The 18868-nt window shown below is 42.2% G+C and overlaps 1 protein-coding gene across 2 annotated transcripts in view; it reads right to left on the bottom strand.

Annotated features, from left to right (window-relative positions):
• Positions 1 to 18868, bottom strand: part of LOC311093935 (protein NLRC3-like) — a 92428-nt gene that overhangs the window by 43074 nt on the left and 30486 nt on the right. The window contains exons 6-9 of one of the 2 annotated variants that reach the window (XM_084131613.1): positions 15560 to 15733; positions 14715 to 14888; positions 13933 to 14106; positions 12318 to 12491 (exon numbers count right to left, since the gene is read on the bottom strand). In XM_084131613.1, the coding sequence (XP_083987739.1) occupies positions 12318 to 12491; positions 13933 to 14106; positions 14715 to 14888; positions 15560 to 15733 (696 nt within the window). The remainder of the gene's footprint in view (positions 1 to 12317; positions 12492 to 13932; positions 14107 to 14714; positions 14889 to 15559; positions 15734 to 18868) is intronic. The other variant, XM_084131614.1, reaches the window with a different exon arrangement.

The following is an 18868-nucleotide window of genomic DNA, read 5'->3' as shown; positions in this document are numbered from 1 at the left end:
AAACTTGACCGGGTGAAAGTTTTTCGGCCCGATGAGATCTATATGTGTACCGAGTTTCATATTAATTCATGCAAGCGTGTTTGATCTATGGACCAAGTTTTGGGACCCCTTTCAAGGGGGCGCTGTTGAGCCCCCCTGCCACGCCCGGGTACCAGCTTCAGCCCGTCCCTGATGGCAGGGGGTTCTGACTTGTGTGCAAAGTTTCAAGAGTTTTTGAGCATGTTAAGGACCCCAAAAGCCCCTGAAACCTTGATTAACAATACAAAAGCAATAGTCAAATCCCCCCTCCCCTCACACACACAGAGACACAGAGAGAGGGAGAGAAAATTCTTCAGAAAATCCACATTCAAACCAAAATATCTCTCTTCCTGTTGGTCGGAGATATATCATGTAAATTAGAAAGTTGTCCGTCTTGATGAGAACAATACACATACCAAGTTTTGTTGCTGTTGATAAAACTAACCCCCCCACTTATGACTAAAGGTGGCGCTACTGAGCCCCTCACCACGCCCGTTTCTGAAACTTTGCACATGTCTACGGGCTAATAAATGTGATGTGTCTGTCGAGTTTCATGCAATTTCAAGTTTGTTAAGAGTCTCAAAAGCATAAAAAAATATATTAAAGTTTGATGCGTTGCCACGGCAACAGTATCTAAGATATCAATAATCCTTTCACAGGTTTACATCTGCCGTGTGTCTACATTGTGCACATAAAGTTTGAAGCAAATCTGGTAAAAATAAGAAAGTGATTTCAAAGCATTTTAATAGTGATGTACTTCCTGCTGCCTGTTGGTGGCGCTATAACTTTGACTCACAATAGTCACATCTGTGCGATCGGCCTCTTACAACGAACACACTGCTGAAGTTTCATCAAGATCAGTTAATGTATGCAGAAGTTATAACACACTTCCTGTTTCATTTTTTCGCCATAAATTCGTTTCCTCGCCACGGCCAAACCATTCGAGATATCAAAAATCCGTCCGCAATTTAGCATCCTCAATGTCTTGACTTCATGCTGACCGAGTTTGGAGGAGATTGGATGAATTCTCTAGGAGGAGTACATTAAATTCCACAGCATGCGTTTCCAAACAACCCTAAATAGCCGACTTCCAGTTGGGCTGGCGTAAAACTTAGAGCACGAAAGTTGTTCGGCCCGATGAGATCTATATGTGTACTGAGTTTCATATTATTACATGCAAGCGTGTTTGATTTATGGACACGTGTTCGGATCCCGTTCCAGGGGGCGCTGTCGAGCCCCCCTGCCACGCCCGAGTACCAGCCTCAGCCCGGCCCTGATGGCCGCGGGTTCTGACCTGTGTGCAAAGTTTCAAGAGTTTTCGAGCATGTTAAGGGCCCCAAAAGTGCCCGAAAGGTTGACAAAATAATAATAATAATAATAATAATAATAATAATAATAATAATAATAATAATCCTACCGAAAACAATAGGGCCTTCGCCCTTTCAGGGCTTGGGCCCTAATAATAATAATAATCCTACCGAAAACAATAGGGCCTTCGCCCTTTCAGGGCTTGGGCCCTAAATATAAATATAGCTGCGAGCAGCGATTACGGGCCCAAGCCGGTGGCACCGCAACCCCGGTGCCTTTAGTTACCTAAAGGCTCCGGGGTGGCAGTGCCGCCGGCTTTGGCCCTTCATCGCTGCTCGCAGCTATATTTATATATATATATATATATATATATAAGACAAAAAATATTACTTGTCTTACCTTATTCTGATTTTATGATAGGCCTACACTTATAGCATTTGTACTTCACTTGTGTTCCAATATAAACTTCTTCACACGTGCAAAAATGTGCTTGGAAACATCACAGTGGGCGGTGTTTACCATGAATCATATAAATTGTACTACTGACTATTTAAACAGAGCAGTGTAATTTTTATATGTTAGGTTGACTATTTTATTATTATATTTTATTAAAGCTATAATGAACAGGCTGTGATGTCAAGATTGCAATGTTGGAATATGTGTGTGTGTGTGTGTGTTTGTGTGTGTGTGTGTGTGTGTGTGTGTGTGTGTGTGTGTGTGTGTATGCGTGTGTGTGTGTGTGTGTGTGTGTGTGTGTGTGTGTGTGTGTGTGTGTGTGTGTGTGTGTGTGTGTGTGTGTGTGAGAGGAGTGGGTAAAAATTCAGAGGCCGATTTTGCAAAGAAATCCACATTCAAAATATCTGACTTCCTTTTGGTCATAGCTAATGACTGTAAATTAGAAAGTTGTCCGGCTCGGTGAGACCAATATATATACTCATGTTTGTAACTGTTGGTAAAACTAACCCCCCCACTTTTGTCAAAAGCATGTTAAAAGTGACACACTTCCTGCTGCCAGTTGGTGGCGCTATAACTTTGACTCACAATAGTTACATCCATCTGATCAGCCTCTTACCACAAACACACTGCTGAAGTTTCATCAAGATCAGTTAATGTATGCAGAAGTTATAACACTTCGTGTCTCTCTTTTCTCGCCATAAATTAATTTCCTCGCCACGGCCAAACCGTTCAAGATATAAAAAATCCGTCCGCAATTTAGCATCCTCAATGCCTTGACTTCACGCTGACCGAGTTTGGAGGCGAATCAATGTATTTCCTAGGAGGAGTACATTAAATTCCACAGCAAGCGTTTTCCAAACAACCCTAAATAGCCGACTTCCTGTTGGGCTAGCGTAAAACTTAGAGCACGAAAGTTGTTCGGCCCGATGAGATCTATATGTGTACCAAGTTTCAAATTAATTCATGCAAGCGTGTTTGATATATGGACCAAGTTTTAGAACCCCGTTCAAGGGGGCGCTGTTGAGCCCCCCTGCCACGCCCGGCTACCAGATTCAGCCCCGTCCTGATGGCCGCGGGTTCTGACCTGTGTGCAAAGTTTCAAGAGTTTTCGAGCACGTTTAGGGACCCAAAAGCCCCAGAAACCTTGAAAAACAAATGAAAAAGTAAAATCTCACTCAACTGACAAATCACCCCCACCCCTCACACACACAGAGACAGAGAGAGAGAGAAAATTCTCCAAAAAAATCACATTCAAACCAAAATATCTGACTTTCTGTTGCTTTGAGCTATTAAGTGTAAATTAGAAAGTTGTCCGGCTCGATGAGAACAATATACATACCGATTTTTGTGATTCTAGGAAAAACTAAGCCCCCATTTTTGACTAAAGGTGGCGCTACTGAGCCATTCCACCACGCCCGTTTTTGAAACTTTGCACATGTCTACTGTCTAATAAGTGTGATGTGTCTGTCGAGTTTCATGCAATTTCAAGTATATTAAGAGTCTCAAAAGCATCAAAAAAGAATAATAAAGTTTGATGCGTTGCCACGGCAACAGTATCTAAGATATCAATAATCCTTTCACAGGTCTACATCTGCCGTGTGTCTACATTATACACATAAAGTTTGAAGCAAATCGGATAAAAATAAGAGGGTGATTTCAAAGCATTTTGAAAGTGACACACTTCCTGCTGCCAGTTGGTGGCGCTATAACTTTGACTCAAAATAGTCACATCCATGTGATCGGCCTCTTACAACGAACACACTGCTGAAGTTTCATCAAGATCAGTTAATGTATGCAGAAGTTATAACACACTTCCTGTTTCCATTATTCGCCATAAATTCGTTTCCTCGCCACGGCCAAACCGTTCGAGATATCAAAAATCCCCTGGCAATTTTTCATCCTCAATGCCTTGACTTCATGCACACCGAGTTTGGTGGCGATCGGGTGAATTCCCTAGGAGAAGTGTTTAAAATACCAGACCATGCGTTTCCAAACAACCTTTAATAGCTGACTTCCTGTTGGGTTGGCGTAAAAAGTAAAAGTACGAAAGTTGTTCGGCCCGATGAGATCTATATATGAACCGAGTTTCATATTATTACATGCAAGCGTGTCTGATTTATGGACCAAGTTTTCGGACCCCGTTCAAGGGGGCGCTGTTGAGCCCCCCTGCCACGCCCGGGTACCAGCTTCAGCCCGGCCCTGATGGCCGCGGGTTCTGACCTGTGTGCAAAGTTTCAAGAGTTTTCGAGCACGTTAAGGGTCTCAAAAGTGCCCGAAAGGTTGACAGAAAAATAAGAATAATAATAATAATAATAATAAATATAGCTGCGAGCAGCGATTACGGGCCCAAGCCGGTGGCACCGCAACCCCGGTGCCTTTAGTTACCTAAAGGCACCGGGGTGGCGGTACCGCCGGCTTTGGCCCTCCATCGCTGCTCGCAGCTATATTTATATTTATATATATATATATATATATATATATATATATATATATATATATATATATATATATATATTATATTACCGTTCAAAAGTTTGGGGTCAGTAAGATTTTTAATGTTTTTAGGAGAAGTCTCTTCTGCTCACCAAGGCTGCATTTATTTGATTAAAAATACAAACAAAAACTGTAATATTGTGAAATATTATTCCAATTTAAAACAGCTGTTTTCAATTTTAAAATATTTTACATAGTAATTAATTTCTGTGATCAAAGTTGAGTTTTCAGCATCATTACTCCAGTCTTCAGTGTCACATGATCCTTCAGAAATCATTCTAATATGATGATTGATGCTCAATAAATATTCATTATTATTTTCAATGTTGAAAACAGTTGTGTACAGATTTTTTTTTCAAAATGCTTTGATGAATGTAAAGTTCAAAAGAACAGCATTTATTTCAAATATCATTTTTTTAACATTATAAATGTCTTTACTGTAACTGTTGATCAGTTTAACTCATCCTTCATAAATAAAAGTATTGATTTATTTTATTTCTTTCCCCCAAAAATAAAATGTAAATTATTACTAACCCCAAACTTTTGAGCGGTAGTGTTATGTTACAAAAGCTTTAGATTTCAGATAAATGCTGTTCTTTTGAACTTTTTATTCATCAAAGACTGTACACAACTGTTTTCGACATTTAAAATAATAATTAATGTTTCTTGAGCATCAATCATCATATTAGAATAATTTCGGAAGGATCATGTGACAGTGACTCCGCTTTGATCACAGGAATAAATAACAGTTTAAAATATATTAAAATACAAAGCAGCTGTTTTAAATTGGAATAATATTTTACAATATTACTGTTTTTGTTTGTATTTTTAATCAAATAAATGCAGCCTTGGTGAGCAGAAGAAACTTCTCTGTTATGTGTGCGCCACAGACTGCACGCACGTCCGCTTAGAGTTCCGCCTTTTGCGTTCCTTCAATATTACGTTATTAGAAAAATATTTTTTTAGAGAATCGATTTTTTGACATTTGTGAATCGATTCAGAATCGTCCACGTCCGGATCGCGATGCATCTAAGAATCAATTTTTTCTCCCACCGCTAGATTTCATACAACAGGTTAATAAACAGTTACAATTAACCGAATAACCAGTGGGAAAATATCCTTAGACACATACCTAATAAATGTATCTTTAAATAGAATATTGGCCTACCTGGTAAAAAGTTTTATATACTATTTTGATGTGCTTTTGGACACAAGACGGCAGTATAGCCCTATGTATAACTTGTTTTTGTTTTTTTACTTTACTGTTTTTAATTTTAGAATAAAATTAGAATAAAATTCTTTTTAAAAACAGGATAAAATGGGTTTAGTTGTGATATTTGTATACTTTTATATAGAAATAAATGGTATATAATTACATTTTTATAAGATTTGAGGCTTGTAGTGTTTCCTTTTTGGACATTACTTTAATCCCTCGCCATAGCAAAACCGTTTGAGATATTTATTATCCGTTCACAATTTAGCATATTTAAATGTATTTTCATCATGTTGAAAAAGTTTGGTGGGAATAAAATAAATAGTTTAAGAGGAGTGGCTAAAAATTCAGAGGCTGATTTTGCAAAAAAATCCACATTCAGACCAAAATATCTGACTTCCTGATGGCTGGAGCTAATGAAAGTAAATTAGAAAGTTGTCCAGCTTTATAAGAACAATATACAAACAATTTTTTTTTACTGTAGTTAAAACTTACCCCCCCAGTTTTGTCAAAAGCATGTTGAAAGTGACACACTTCCTGCTGCCAGTTGGTGGTGCTATAACTTTGACTCACAATAGTTACATCCATCTGATCGGCCTCTTACCACGAACACACTGGTGAAGTTTCATTAAGATCAGTTAATGTATGCAGAAGTTATACCGCTTCGTGTTTCTCTTTTCTCGACATAAATTTGTTTCCTCGCCACGGCCAAACCGTTCGAGATATCAAAAATCCTTCCGCAATTTAGCATCCTCAATGACTTGACTTCATGCACACCGAGTTTGGTGGGGATTGGATGAATTCTCTAGGAGGAGTACTTCGCATTCCACAGCAAGCGTTTTCCAAACAACCCATAATAGCCGACTTCCTGTTGGGCTGGCGTAAAACTTGACCGGGGAAAAGTTGTTTGGCCCGATGAGATCTATATGTGTACCGAGTTTCATATTAATTCATGCAAGCGTGTTTGATCTATGGACCAAGTTTTCAGACCCAGTTCAAGGGGGCGCTGTTGAGCCCCCCTGCCACGCCCGGGTACCAGCTTCAGCCCGGCCCTGATGCCAGGGGGTTCTGACTTGTGTGCAAAGTTTCAAGAGTTTTTGAGCACGTTAAGGACCCCAAAAGCCCCTGAAACCTTGATTAACAATATAAAAGCAATAGTCAAATCCCCCCCTCCCCTCACACACACAGAGACACAGAGAGAGGGAGAGAAAATTCTCCAGAAAATCCACATTCAAACCAAAATATCTCTCTTCCTCTTGGTCCGAGCTAGTTACTGTAAATTAGAAAGTTGTCCGTCTTGATGAGAACAATACACATACCAAGTTTTGTTGCTGTTGATAAAACTAACCCCCCCACTTTTGACTAAAGGTGGCGCTACTGAGCCATTTCACCACGCCCGTTTCTGAAACTTTGCACATGTCTACTGGATAATAAATGTGATGTGTCTGTCGAGTTTCATGCATTTTCAAGCATGTGAAGAGTCTCAAAAGCATCCGAAAAGAATATTAAAGTTTGATGCGTTGCCACGGCAACAGTATCTAAGATATCAATAATCCTTTCACAGGTCTACATCTGCCGTGTGTTTACATTATACACATAAAGTTTGAAGCAAATCGGGTAAAAATAAGAGGGTGATTTCAAAGCATTTTGAAAGTGACACACTTCCTGTTGCCAGTTGGTGGCGCTATAACTTTGACTCACAAATGTCACATCCATGTGATCGGCCTCTTACAACTAACACACTGCTGAAGTTTCATCAAGATCAGTTAATGTATGCAGAAGTTATAACACACTTCCTGTTTGAATTATTCGCCATAAATTCGTTTCCTCGCCACGGCCAAACCGTTCGAGATATCAAAAATCCTTCCGCAATTTAGCATCCTCAATGACTTGACTTCATGCACACCGAGTTTGGTGGGGATTGGATGAATTCTCTAGGAGGAGTACTTCGCATTCCACAGCAAGCGTTTTCCAAGCAACCCATAATAGCCGACTTCCTGTTGGGCTGGCGTAAAACTTGACCGGGGAAAAGTTGTTTGGCCCGATGAGATCTATATGTGTACCGAGTTTCATATTAATTCATGCAAGCGTGTTTGATCTATGGACCAAGTTTTCAGACCCAGTTCAAGGGGGCGCTGTTGAGCCCCCCTGCCACGCCCGGGTACCAGCTTCAGCCCGGCCCTGATGCCAGGGGGTTCTGACTTGTGTGCAAAGTTTCAAGAGTTTTTGAGCACGTTAAGGACCCCAAAAGCCCCTGAAACCTTGATTAACAATATAAAAGCAATAGTCAAATCCCCCCCTCCCCTCACACACACAGAGACACAGAGAGAGGGAGAGAAAATTCTCCAGAAAATCCACATTCAAACCAAAATATCTCTCTTCCTCTTGGTCCGAGCTAGTTACTGTAAATTAGAAAGTTGTCCGTCTTGATGAGAACAATACACATACCAAGTTTTGTTGCTGTTGATAAAACTAACCCCCCCACTTTTGACTAAAGGTGGCGCTACTGAGCCATTTCACCACGCCCGTCTCTGAAACTTTGCACATGTCTACTGGATAATAAATGTGATATGTCTGTCGAGTTTCATGCATTTTCAAGCATGTGAAGAGTCTCAAAAGCATCCGAAAAGAATATTAAAGTTTAATGCATTGCCACGGCAACAGTATCTAAGATATCAATAATCCTTTCACAGGTCTACATCTGCCGTGTGTTTACATTATACACATAAAGTTTGAAGCAAATCGGGTAAAAATAAGAGGGTGATTTCAAAGCATTTTGAAAGTGACACACTTCCTGTTGCCAGTTGGTGGCGCTATAACTTTGACTCACAAATGTCACATCCATGTGATCGGCCTCTTACAACTAACACACTGCTGAAGTTTCATCAAGATCAGTTAATGTATGCAGAAGTTATAACACACTTCCTGTTTCCATTATTCGCCATAAATTCGTTTCCTCGCCACGGCCAAACCGTTCGAGATATCAAAAATCTGTCCGCAATTTAGCATCCTCAATGTCTTGACTTCATGCTGACCGAGTTTGGAGCCGATTGGATGAATTCCCTAGGAGGAGTACATTAAATTCCACAGCATGCGTTTCCAAACAACCCATAATAGCCGACTTCCTGTTGGGCTGGCGTAAAACTTAGAGCACGAAAGTTGTTCGGCCCGATGAGATCTATATCTGTTCCGAGTTTCATATTATTACATGCAAGTGTGTTTGATTTATGGACAAGTGTTCGGATTCTGTTCCAGGGGGCGCTGTTGAGCCCCCCTGCCACGCCCGGGTACCAGCTTCAGCCCGGCCCTAATGGCCGCAGGTTCTGACCTGTGTGCAAAGTTTCATGAGTTTTTGAGCACGTTAAAGGCCCCAAAAGCCCCCGAACCCTTGAACAACAATAATAATAATAATAATAATAATAATAATAATAATAATAATCCTAACGAAAACAATAGGGCCTTCGCCCTTTCAGGGCTTGGGCCCTAATAAATAATCCTACCGAAAACAATAGGGCCTTCGCCCTTTCAGGGCTTGGGCCCTAATAAATAATCCTACCGAAAACAATAGGGCCTTCGCCCTTTCAGGGCTTGGGCCCTAATAATAATAAATAATCCTACCGAAAACAATAGGGCCTTCGCCCTTTCAGGGCTTGGGCCCTAATAATAATAATAAATAATCCTACCGAAAACAATAGGGCCTTCGCCCTTTCAGGGCTTGGGCCCTAAATATATATATATAAATATAGCTGCGAGCAGCGATTACGGGCCCAAGCCGGTGGCACCGCCACCCCGATGCCTTTAGTTACCTAAAGGCACCGGGGTGGCGGTGCCCCCGGCTTTGGCCCGTAATCGCCCGTAATCACGTAATTGGCCCGTAATCACACCTGATGGCCGCAGGTTCTGACCTGTGTGCAAAATTTCAAGAGTTTTCGAGCATGTTAAAGGCCCCAAAAGTGCCCGAAAGGTTGACAGAAAAATAATAATAATAATAATAAATAATCCTACCGAAAACAATAGGGCCTTCGCCCTTTCAGGGCTTGGGCCCTAATAAATAATCCTACCGAAAACAATAGGGCCTTCGCCCTTTCAGGGCTTGGGCCCTATAATAATCCTTACGAAAACAATAGGGCCTTCGCCCTTTCAGGGCTTGGGCCCTAATAAATAATCCTACCGGAAACAATAGGGCCTTCGCCCTTTCAGGGCTTGGGCCCTAATAATCCTTACGAAAACAATAGGGCTCTGCGCCCTTTCAGGGCTTGGGTCCTAAAAATAATCCTACCGGAAACAATAGGGCCTTCGCCCTTTCAGGGCTTGGGCCCTAATAATAATCCTAACGAAAACAATAGGGCCTTCGCCCTTTCAGGGCTTGGGCCCTAATAATCCTACCGAAAACAATAGGGCCTTCGCCCTTTCAGGGCTTGGGCCCTAATAATAATAATAAACGGAGCAAAAACAATAGGGTCCTCTCACCATCGGTGCTCGGGCCCTAATTAAAGCTGCAAGCAGCGATGAAAAGGGCCCTCGCACCCCTGCCACTGCCACCCGGCGCCTTTAGTAAAGGCCTTAAGATTACACTCACCAAATTTGAAGAGGATCAGATCAAAACTGTAGGAGGAGTTCGTTAAAGTACAGCATCAGGAAATGGCAAAAACTGCCCAAAATCTGAGAGGAAGTTCAAAATAGCTGACTTCCAGTTGTGTTTAGGGCTATGCTCCAAGAGACTTTTTTGTAGGTATTGGGTCATTACATGTATGTACCAAATTTCATACCTGTACGTGAAACATAGTGCTGGGGCAAAATGTAGGGGCAATAATTAAGCCATTTTGCCCCACCCAATTTTGAAAACCATATCACACGAAAATTTTCACCACTTCTGAAGCGTGTGCAAAGTTTCATGATTTTTCGAGCACGTTTTGTATTTGCCACACTTCCTGCTACCAGCAGGTGGCGCTATTGCTATAACCAAATATGAGCATGGTCATGTGTTCAGGACAGGACTCTTATGAAACATGTGAAGTTTGGGGCAGATTGGACATCGTATTCCTGAGTTACTGCAGGCTGTTTGTGGTTGCCTAGCAACATCGGAACTGCAAGCAATATTGACAGAGAACTTATCTGATCATGCATAAATCACCAAAAGGCCAAAATTGGGTGTAAGTTTGTCAGGCCGCCGAGGGCACACCCTTCGACGAAAACTCAAGATCTTCGCAATTTAACGTCGCAAAGGCCTTAAGATTACACTCACCAAATTTGAAGAGGATCAGATCAAAGCTGTAGGAGGAGTTTGTTAAAGTACAACATCAGGAAATGGCGAAAAATGCCCAAAATCTGAGAGGAAGTTCAAAATAGCTGACTTCCTGTTGTGTTTAGGGCTATGCTCCAAGAGACTTTTTTGTAGGTATTGGGTCATTACATGTATGTACCAAATTTCATACCTGTAAGTGAAACCAGGAGCCGAGGCAAAATGTGGGGGCAATAATTTACCGAATTTGCCCCACCCAATTTTGAAAACCATATCACATGTAAATTTTCACCACTTCTGAAGCGTGTGCAAAGTTTCATGATTTTTCGAGCACGTTTTGTATTTGCCACACTTCCTGCTACCAGCAGGTGGCGCTATTGCTATAACCAAATATGAGCATGGTCATGTGTTCTGGACAGGACTCTTATCAAACATGTGAAGTTTGGGGCAGATTGGAAATTGTATGCCTGAGTTACTGCAGGCTGTCTGTGGTTGCCTAGCAACATCGGAACTGCAAGCAACATTAATATTGAACTTATCTGATCATGCATATCACCAAAAGGCCGAAATTGGGTGAACATTTGTCAGGCCGCAGAGGGCACACCCTTCGACGAAAACTCTAGATCTTCGCAATTTAACGTCGCAAAGGCCTTAAGATTACACTCACCAAATTTGAAGAGGATCAGATCAAAACTGTAGGAGGAGTTCGTTAAAGTACAACATCAGGAAATTACGAAAAATGCACAAAATCTAGGAGGAAGTTCAAAATAGCTGACTTCCTGTTGTGTTTAGGGCTATGCTCCAAGAGACTTTTTTGTAGGTATTGGGTCATTACATGTATGTACCAAATTTCATACCTGTACGTGAAACGTAGAGCCGGGGCAAAATGTGGGGGCAATAATTTACCGAATTTTCCCCACCCAATTTTGAAAACCATATCACACGTAAATTTTCACCACTTCTGAAGTGTGTGTACCTGTACGTGAAACCTAGAGCCGGGGCAAAATTTAGGGGCAATAACTGAGCCATTTTGCCCCACACAATTCTGAAACCCATATCACACGTAAATTTTCACCACTTCTGAAGCGTGTGCAAAGTTTCATGATTTTTCGAGCACGTTTTGTATTTGCCACACTTCCTGCTACCAGCAGGTGGCACTATTGCTATAACCAAATATGAGCATGGTCATGTGTTCAGGACAGGACTCTTATCAAACATGTGAAGTTTGGGGTAGATCAGACATCGTATGGCTGAGTTAATGCAGGCTTTCTGTGGTTGCCTAGCAACATCGGAACTGCAAGCAACATTAATATTGAACTTATCTGATCATATATCACAAAAAGTCCGAAATTAGGTGTACGTTTGTCATATATCTGTATATGAACACGGCTGTCACATCTTTACATCATCCAGTCATGTTTAATCTATAATTAATATTGTAAAATTATGTCAGACACAATGGAATAAATCTAATGACAATAAAATCAACATTTCCATTAGTAATTTCACAGTAGATTTTTTTTGTATGGCAATCATTATTTACCATTAAAATAGAGGACTATGTTGGGACATTTTATAAAATCTTACCCCAGTATCTCCAGTTTACAGTGAGGATCCTGCAGTAGATCAGAAAGCTGCTCGACTCCAGAATCTCCTACTTTATTCCATGACAGATTCAGTTCTCTCAGGTGTGAGGGGTTTGATCTCAGAGCTGAAGTCAGAGCAGCACAACCTTCATCTGTAACACCACAATCCCTCAACCTGTAGAGAGCAATGACACTCTTCAGTCTCTCAGTTCAGGAAACACTGATATAAATAAGATGTATATGAATTTCTCCTTTCTCCTCAACAGATTTGTATATGAAAGCAGTTGTCACCTCTTCACATCATCCAATCATGCTTATAACTATTGTTGTGTAAATTATGCAATTGTCCTGTTACAAGTATGCCTTTTTATAAACTAGTTAACCTGTAAATAATAAACCTATATTTAATTGAATCTAAGAAGCTTGCCTGCCAAAAGTCTTTGATTTCTAAAATACTGAACTGAACAGATCATGTAGAAGTCTTCTGACTTATAGATTGTATGAAAATTCAGATGCTTATGATTTAGGACAGATTTGACGTACTTTACCTAACCTGAAAATAATCAAAATAAGTTTAAAGGTGTCTTGAAATACGCACCATAAAACACTATCAAAAACTATCAGAAGTAAAATGACCTCAGAAGCTTTGGAAAGAATCTACTGAAGATTAAACATCCTTTTCAGTTACTTGATGTTAAACCACTTTTGTATATATTATTTTTGTATATCATTCATTATTCACCACAGGAGAAAAACAGACAACGTTGAGACTTTTATAAAATCTTACCCCAGTTTCTCCAGTTTACAGTGAGGATCCTGCAGTAGATCAGAAAGTTGCTCGACTCCAGAATCTCCTACTTTATTCAATGACAGATGCAGTTCTCTCAGGTGTGAGGGGTTTGATCTCAGAGCAGAAGTCAGAGCAGCACAACCTTCATCTGTAACACCACAATTCCAAAACCTGTAGAGAACAATGACTCTCTTCAGTCTCTCAGTTCAGGATCTACAGCTCAGATAAGCAGAACTTCACAATCAGAGACTTAATCCACAGCACCATTAACAGGTCCAGTCTAAGGTTCAGACCCGCTTCTACAAATTGCTTGAGTGGGTTAGTTTCCATTTGATAAAAATTGCAAGAATATTCAATAACACTTTATTTAACAGTGTCCTTGTTACATATGTTACATGAACTTACCATAGTAATAACAGTAAATTATGCATACTTACATGCAACTAACCCTCAACCAAATCCTAATCCTACCCTAACCCTATAGTAAGTACATGTAGTTGCTTAATATTACTCAGTATTTAAATATATAATTACACTGTAACAATGACACCTTAAAATAAAGTGTAACCGAATATTATTTTTTTATGCAAATACCCAAAAATCATCAACATATCTGTATATGAACACGGCTGTCACATCTTTACATCATCCAGTCATGTTTAATCTATAATTAATATTGTAAAATTATGTCAGACACAATGGAAAAAATCTAATGAAAATAAAATCAACATTTCCATTAGTAATTTCACAGTAGATTTTTTTTGTATGGCAATCATTATTTACCACTAAAATAGAGGACTATGTTGGGACATTTATAAAATCTTACTCAAGTATCTCCAGTTTACAGTGAGGATCCTGCAGTAGATCAGAGAGCAGCTTGACTCCAGAATCTCCTACTTTGTTCCCTGTCAGATCCAGTTCTCTCAGGTGTGAGGGGTTTGATCTCAGAGCTGAAGTCAGAGCAGCACAACCTTCATCTGTAACACCACAATCCCTCAACCTGTAGAGAACAATGACACTCTTCAGTCTCTCAGTTCAGGAAACACTGATATAAATGATATTATATATATGAATTTCTCCTCAACAGATTTGTATATGAAAGCAGTTGTCACGTCTTCACATCATCCAATCCTGCTTATAACTATTGTTGTGGAAAATATGCAATTGTCCTGTTACAAGTATGCCTTTTTGTAAAGTAGTTAACCTGTAAATAATAAAACTATATTTAATTGAAACTAAGAAGCTCGCCTGCCAAAAGTCTTTGATTTCTAAAATACTGAACTGAACAGATCATGTAGAAGTCTTCTGACCTATAGATTGTATGAAAATTCAGATGCTTATGATTTAGGACAGATCTGACGTACTTTACCTAACCTGAGAATAATCAAAATAAGGTTAAAGGTGTCTTGAAATACGCACCATAAAACACTATCAAAAACTATCAGAAGTAAAATGACCTCAGAAGGTTTGGAAAGAATCCACTGAAGATTAAACATCCTTTTCTGTTACTTGATGGTAAACTTTTTTTGTATATATTATTTTTGTATATCATTCATTATTCACCACAGGAGAAAAACAGACGACGTTGAGACTTTTATAAAATCTTACTCGAGTATCTCCAGTTTACAGTGAGGATCCTGCAGTAGATCAGAAAGCTGCTCGACTCCAGAATCTCCTACTTTATTCTCAGACAGATTCAGTTCTCTCAGGTGTGATGGGTTTGATCTCAGAGCTGAAGTCAGAGCAGCACAACCTTCATCTGTAACACCACAACCCCACAACCTGTAGAGAACAATGACACTCTTCAGTCTCTTAGTTCAGGATCTACAGCTCAGATAAGCAGAACTTCACAATCAGAGACTTAATCCACGGCACCATTAACAGGTCCAGTGTAAGGTTCAGACCCGCTTCTACAAACTGCTTGAGTGGGTTAGTTTCCATTTGATAAAAATTACAAGAATATTCAATAACACTTTATTTAACAGTGTCCTTGTTACATATGTTACATAAACTATTCATAGTAGTAACAGTAAATTATGCATAATTACATGCAACTAACCCTCAACCAAATCCTAATCCTACCCTTACCCTATAGTAAGTACATGTAGTTGCTTAATATTACTCAGTACTTACATATATTGTATAATTACATTGTAACAATGACACCATAAAATAAAGTGTAACCGAATATTATTTTTTTATGCAAATACCCAAAAATCATCAACATATCTGTATTTGAACACGGTTGTCATATCTTTACATCATCCGGTCATGTTTAATCTATCATTAATATTGTAAAATGATGTCAGACACATTGGAAAGAATCTAATGAAAATAAAATCAACATTTCCATTAGTAATTTCACAGTAGATTTTTTTTTTTTTTTTTTTGTATGGCAATCATTATTTACCATTAAAATAGAGGACTACGTTGGGATATTTTATAAAACTTACCCCAGTTTCTCCAGTTTACAGTGAGGATCCTGCAGTAGATCAGAAAGCTGCTTGACTCCAGAATCTCCTACTTTATTCCTTGACAGATCCAGTTCTCTCAGGTGTGAGGGGTTTGATCTCAGAGCTGAAGTCAGAGCAGCACAACCTTCATCTGTAACACCACAATTCCACAACCTGTAGAGAGCAATGACACTCTTCAGTCTCTCAGTTCAGGAAACACTGATATAAATTATAAGATGTATATGAATTTCTCCTTTCTCCTCAACAGATTTGTATATGAAAGCAGTTGTCACCTCTTCACATCATCCAATCATGCTTATAACTATTGTTGTGGAAAATATGCAATTGTCCTGTTACAAGTATGCCTTTTTGTAAACTAGTTAACCTGTAAATAATAAAACTATATTTAATTGAAACGTCTCGGTTACGTATGTAACCCTCGTTCCCTGAGTAGGGAACGGAGACGTTACATCGGATGACGACGAATGGGGTTTCGCTTAGAAAGCCTATCATCTTCGAGTATATAAAACGAGCCAATGGCAATGAAATGCCATGGGTCTGCGGAATTTGCATAGCGTATCTCCGCCCCATCCTGGGGGTATATAAGGAAGTACGCCGGCAACATGCAGATATGTTTCTTCGCTGAGTAGCCGAGACTGAACTCAGGTGTTCCAGCGGTACAGCGGAAGTGGCAGGGAGACGTAAGGCAGGGAGACGTTCCCCTACTCAGGGAACGAGGGTTACATACGTAACCGAGACGTTCCCTTTTGTTGTCACTCCGAGTTACGTCGGATGACGACGAATGGGGTTCCCAGTGTAATCACGCCACCTCTCGACTGTCTTCCAGTGCCCTGCGTAAGTCTGAGCTCCCTGTCGTGAGACTGGCACGGACGAAGGACTCCTACTTAACACAGGAATACCAAGGTACACTGGGAAGCATATCTCAGTGGAAATATGCAATCATGCCCAACCCGAAGGGGGGGACTTGGAATACACATATGACCCCGAAGGGCTGCATACGGAGTAACACTGGGGTGTCCAGCCGCAGGTGGAATATTTCAACCCCAGGGGGGCAAGGTGGCTTGCCAAGGAAAAGACACATGCTCAAAGAGGCTTACAGTGGAAATACACATGTGGGGGTCGCCCGGAGGGGAACCATGCACATGGAGGCACCTAGCCAAGCGCGAAAGCTGCCAGTGGCATAACTGGGGGAAATATCACACGTATCCCGTCCGTGGAGAGGAATGGCGAGCAAGCGAAGACACCTGAGCAGAATCTAGCACCGGCTAGTTGAAGCGAGTACATGAGAAGAAACTGGCTCTACTCGGAGATTATAGAATCTCGCGAATGTGTTAGGTGTCGCCCAGCCTGCAGCTCTGCAGATGTCTGTTAGCGAGGCGCCATGCGCTAGAGCCCAAGAGGATGCCACACTCCGGGTGGAGTGGGCCGTCACACCAAGGGGGCATGGTCGACCTTGCTGCTGGTAAGCCAAAGCAATGGCGTCCACTATCCAGTGAGACAACCTTAGCTTGGAGAGAGCCTTTCCCTTCAGCTTCCCACCATGACAGACAAAGAGCTGGTCTGAGGTCCTGAAACACTGCGTTCTGTCTACGTAAGCACGGAGTGCGCGTACTGGACAGAGCAGTGCCAAGGCTGGGTCTGCCTCCTCCAAAGGCAGCGCTTGCAGGTTCACCACCTGATCTCGAAAGGGTGTGGTGGGAACCTTGGGCACATATCCAGGCCGGGGTCTCAGGATCACGTGAGAGTTAGCCGGCCCGAATTCCAGGCACGCTTCGTCAACCGAAAATGCCTTCAGGTCCCCTACCCTCTTGATGGAGGCCCAATGCAACCAGGAGCGCTGTCTTCATTGACAGGAACTTAAGCTCCACTGATTGCAGAGGCTCAAAGGGAGCACTCTGCAGGGCAGTTAAAACCACTGAGAGGTCCCAAGAGGGTACGAGGGGAGGACGAGGAGGATTCAGTCTCCTCGCTCCTCTCAGGAACCTGACGATCAGGTCGTGCTTTCCCAAGGACTTACCATCAACTGCGTCGTGATGTGCGGCAATGGCGGCAACATACACTTTCAGGGTGGAGGGAGACAGCCTTCGCTCCAACTCTTCTTGCAGGAAGGAAAGCACGACACTGATGGGGCATTTCGTGGGTTCTAGATTTTTAGAAGAACACCAGTTGACGAAGAGGTTCCACTTCAACGCATAGACATGTCTCGTGGACGATGCTCTAGCGGAAGTGATGGTAGCCACCACTGCTGGTGGTAGGGTACTCAAACCTACCTCGTCCCGTCCAGGAGCCACACGTGGAGGTTCCACAGATCGGGACGAGGGTGCCATAAGGTGCCCCGTCCCTGAGAAAGCAGGTCCTTCCTCAGGGGAATTGGCCAGGGAGGTGCTGTCGCGAGGAGTACTAGTTCTGGGAACCAGGTGCGGTTGTGCCAATACGGGGCAACCAAAATTACCTGCTCCTCGTCCTCCCTGATCTTGCGCAAGGTCTGCGCAAGAAGGCTCACTGGGGGAAACGCATACTTGCGGAGGCCCCGCGGCCAGCTGTGCACCAGTGCATCCGTGCCGAGCGTGCCCTCGGTCAGGGAGTAAAACAGGTCGCAGTGGGACGAGTCGTGGGAGGCAAACAGGTCTACCTGTGCGTCCCCGAACTGATCCCAAATCAGCTGAACCGTCTGGGGATGGAGTCTCCATTCTCCAGCGAGAGGCCGAAGCCGAGACAGCTCGTCGGCTGCCTGGTTCAGGTCTCCCGGGATATAAATGGCTCGAAGCGACCTCAGATGCTTCTGACTCCATATGAGGAGGTGGCGGGCGAGTTGCGACATACGGCGGGAGTGTAGACCACCTTGACGGTTGATGTACGCTACTGTGGCGGTATTGTCTGATAGGACTAGTACGTGTTGACCCCTGAGCAACGCACGAAAGCGGTGCAGGGCAAGGCGTACAGCCAGCAACTTGAGGCAATTGACATGCCAAAGGCGCTGGGGTCCTGTCCAGGAGCCCGCAGCAGCATGTCCATTGCACATGGCACTCCAACCCGTGGCGGAGGCATCTGTTGATACAACAACATGCCTGGAAGCTCGTTCTAAGGGAACTCCGGCCCGTAGAAAATTGAGGTTCGACCACGGGGGGAAGGTCTGACGGCAGGTCGGAGTCACTGGGACTCGGAGCATGCCGTGTTGCCATGCCCACCTCGGGACTCGATCGCGAAGCCAAAGCTGAAGCGGTCTCATATGAAGCAAACCGAGCGGCGTTACTGCGGCTGCGGATGCCATATGCCCCAGGAGCCTCT

This window comes from Abramis brama, assembly GCF_963993115.1.
Source record: "Abramis brama genome assembly, chromosome: 12".
NCBI lineage: Eukaryota > Metazoa > Chordata > Actinopteri > Cypriniformes > Leuciscidae > Abramis > Abramis brama.
This window is presented reverse-complemented; position numbering and strand designations above follow the sequence as displayed.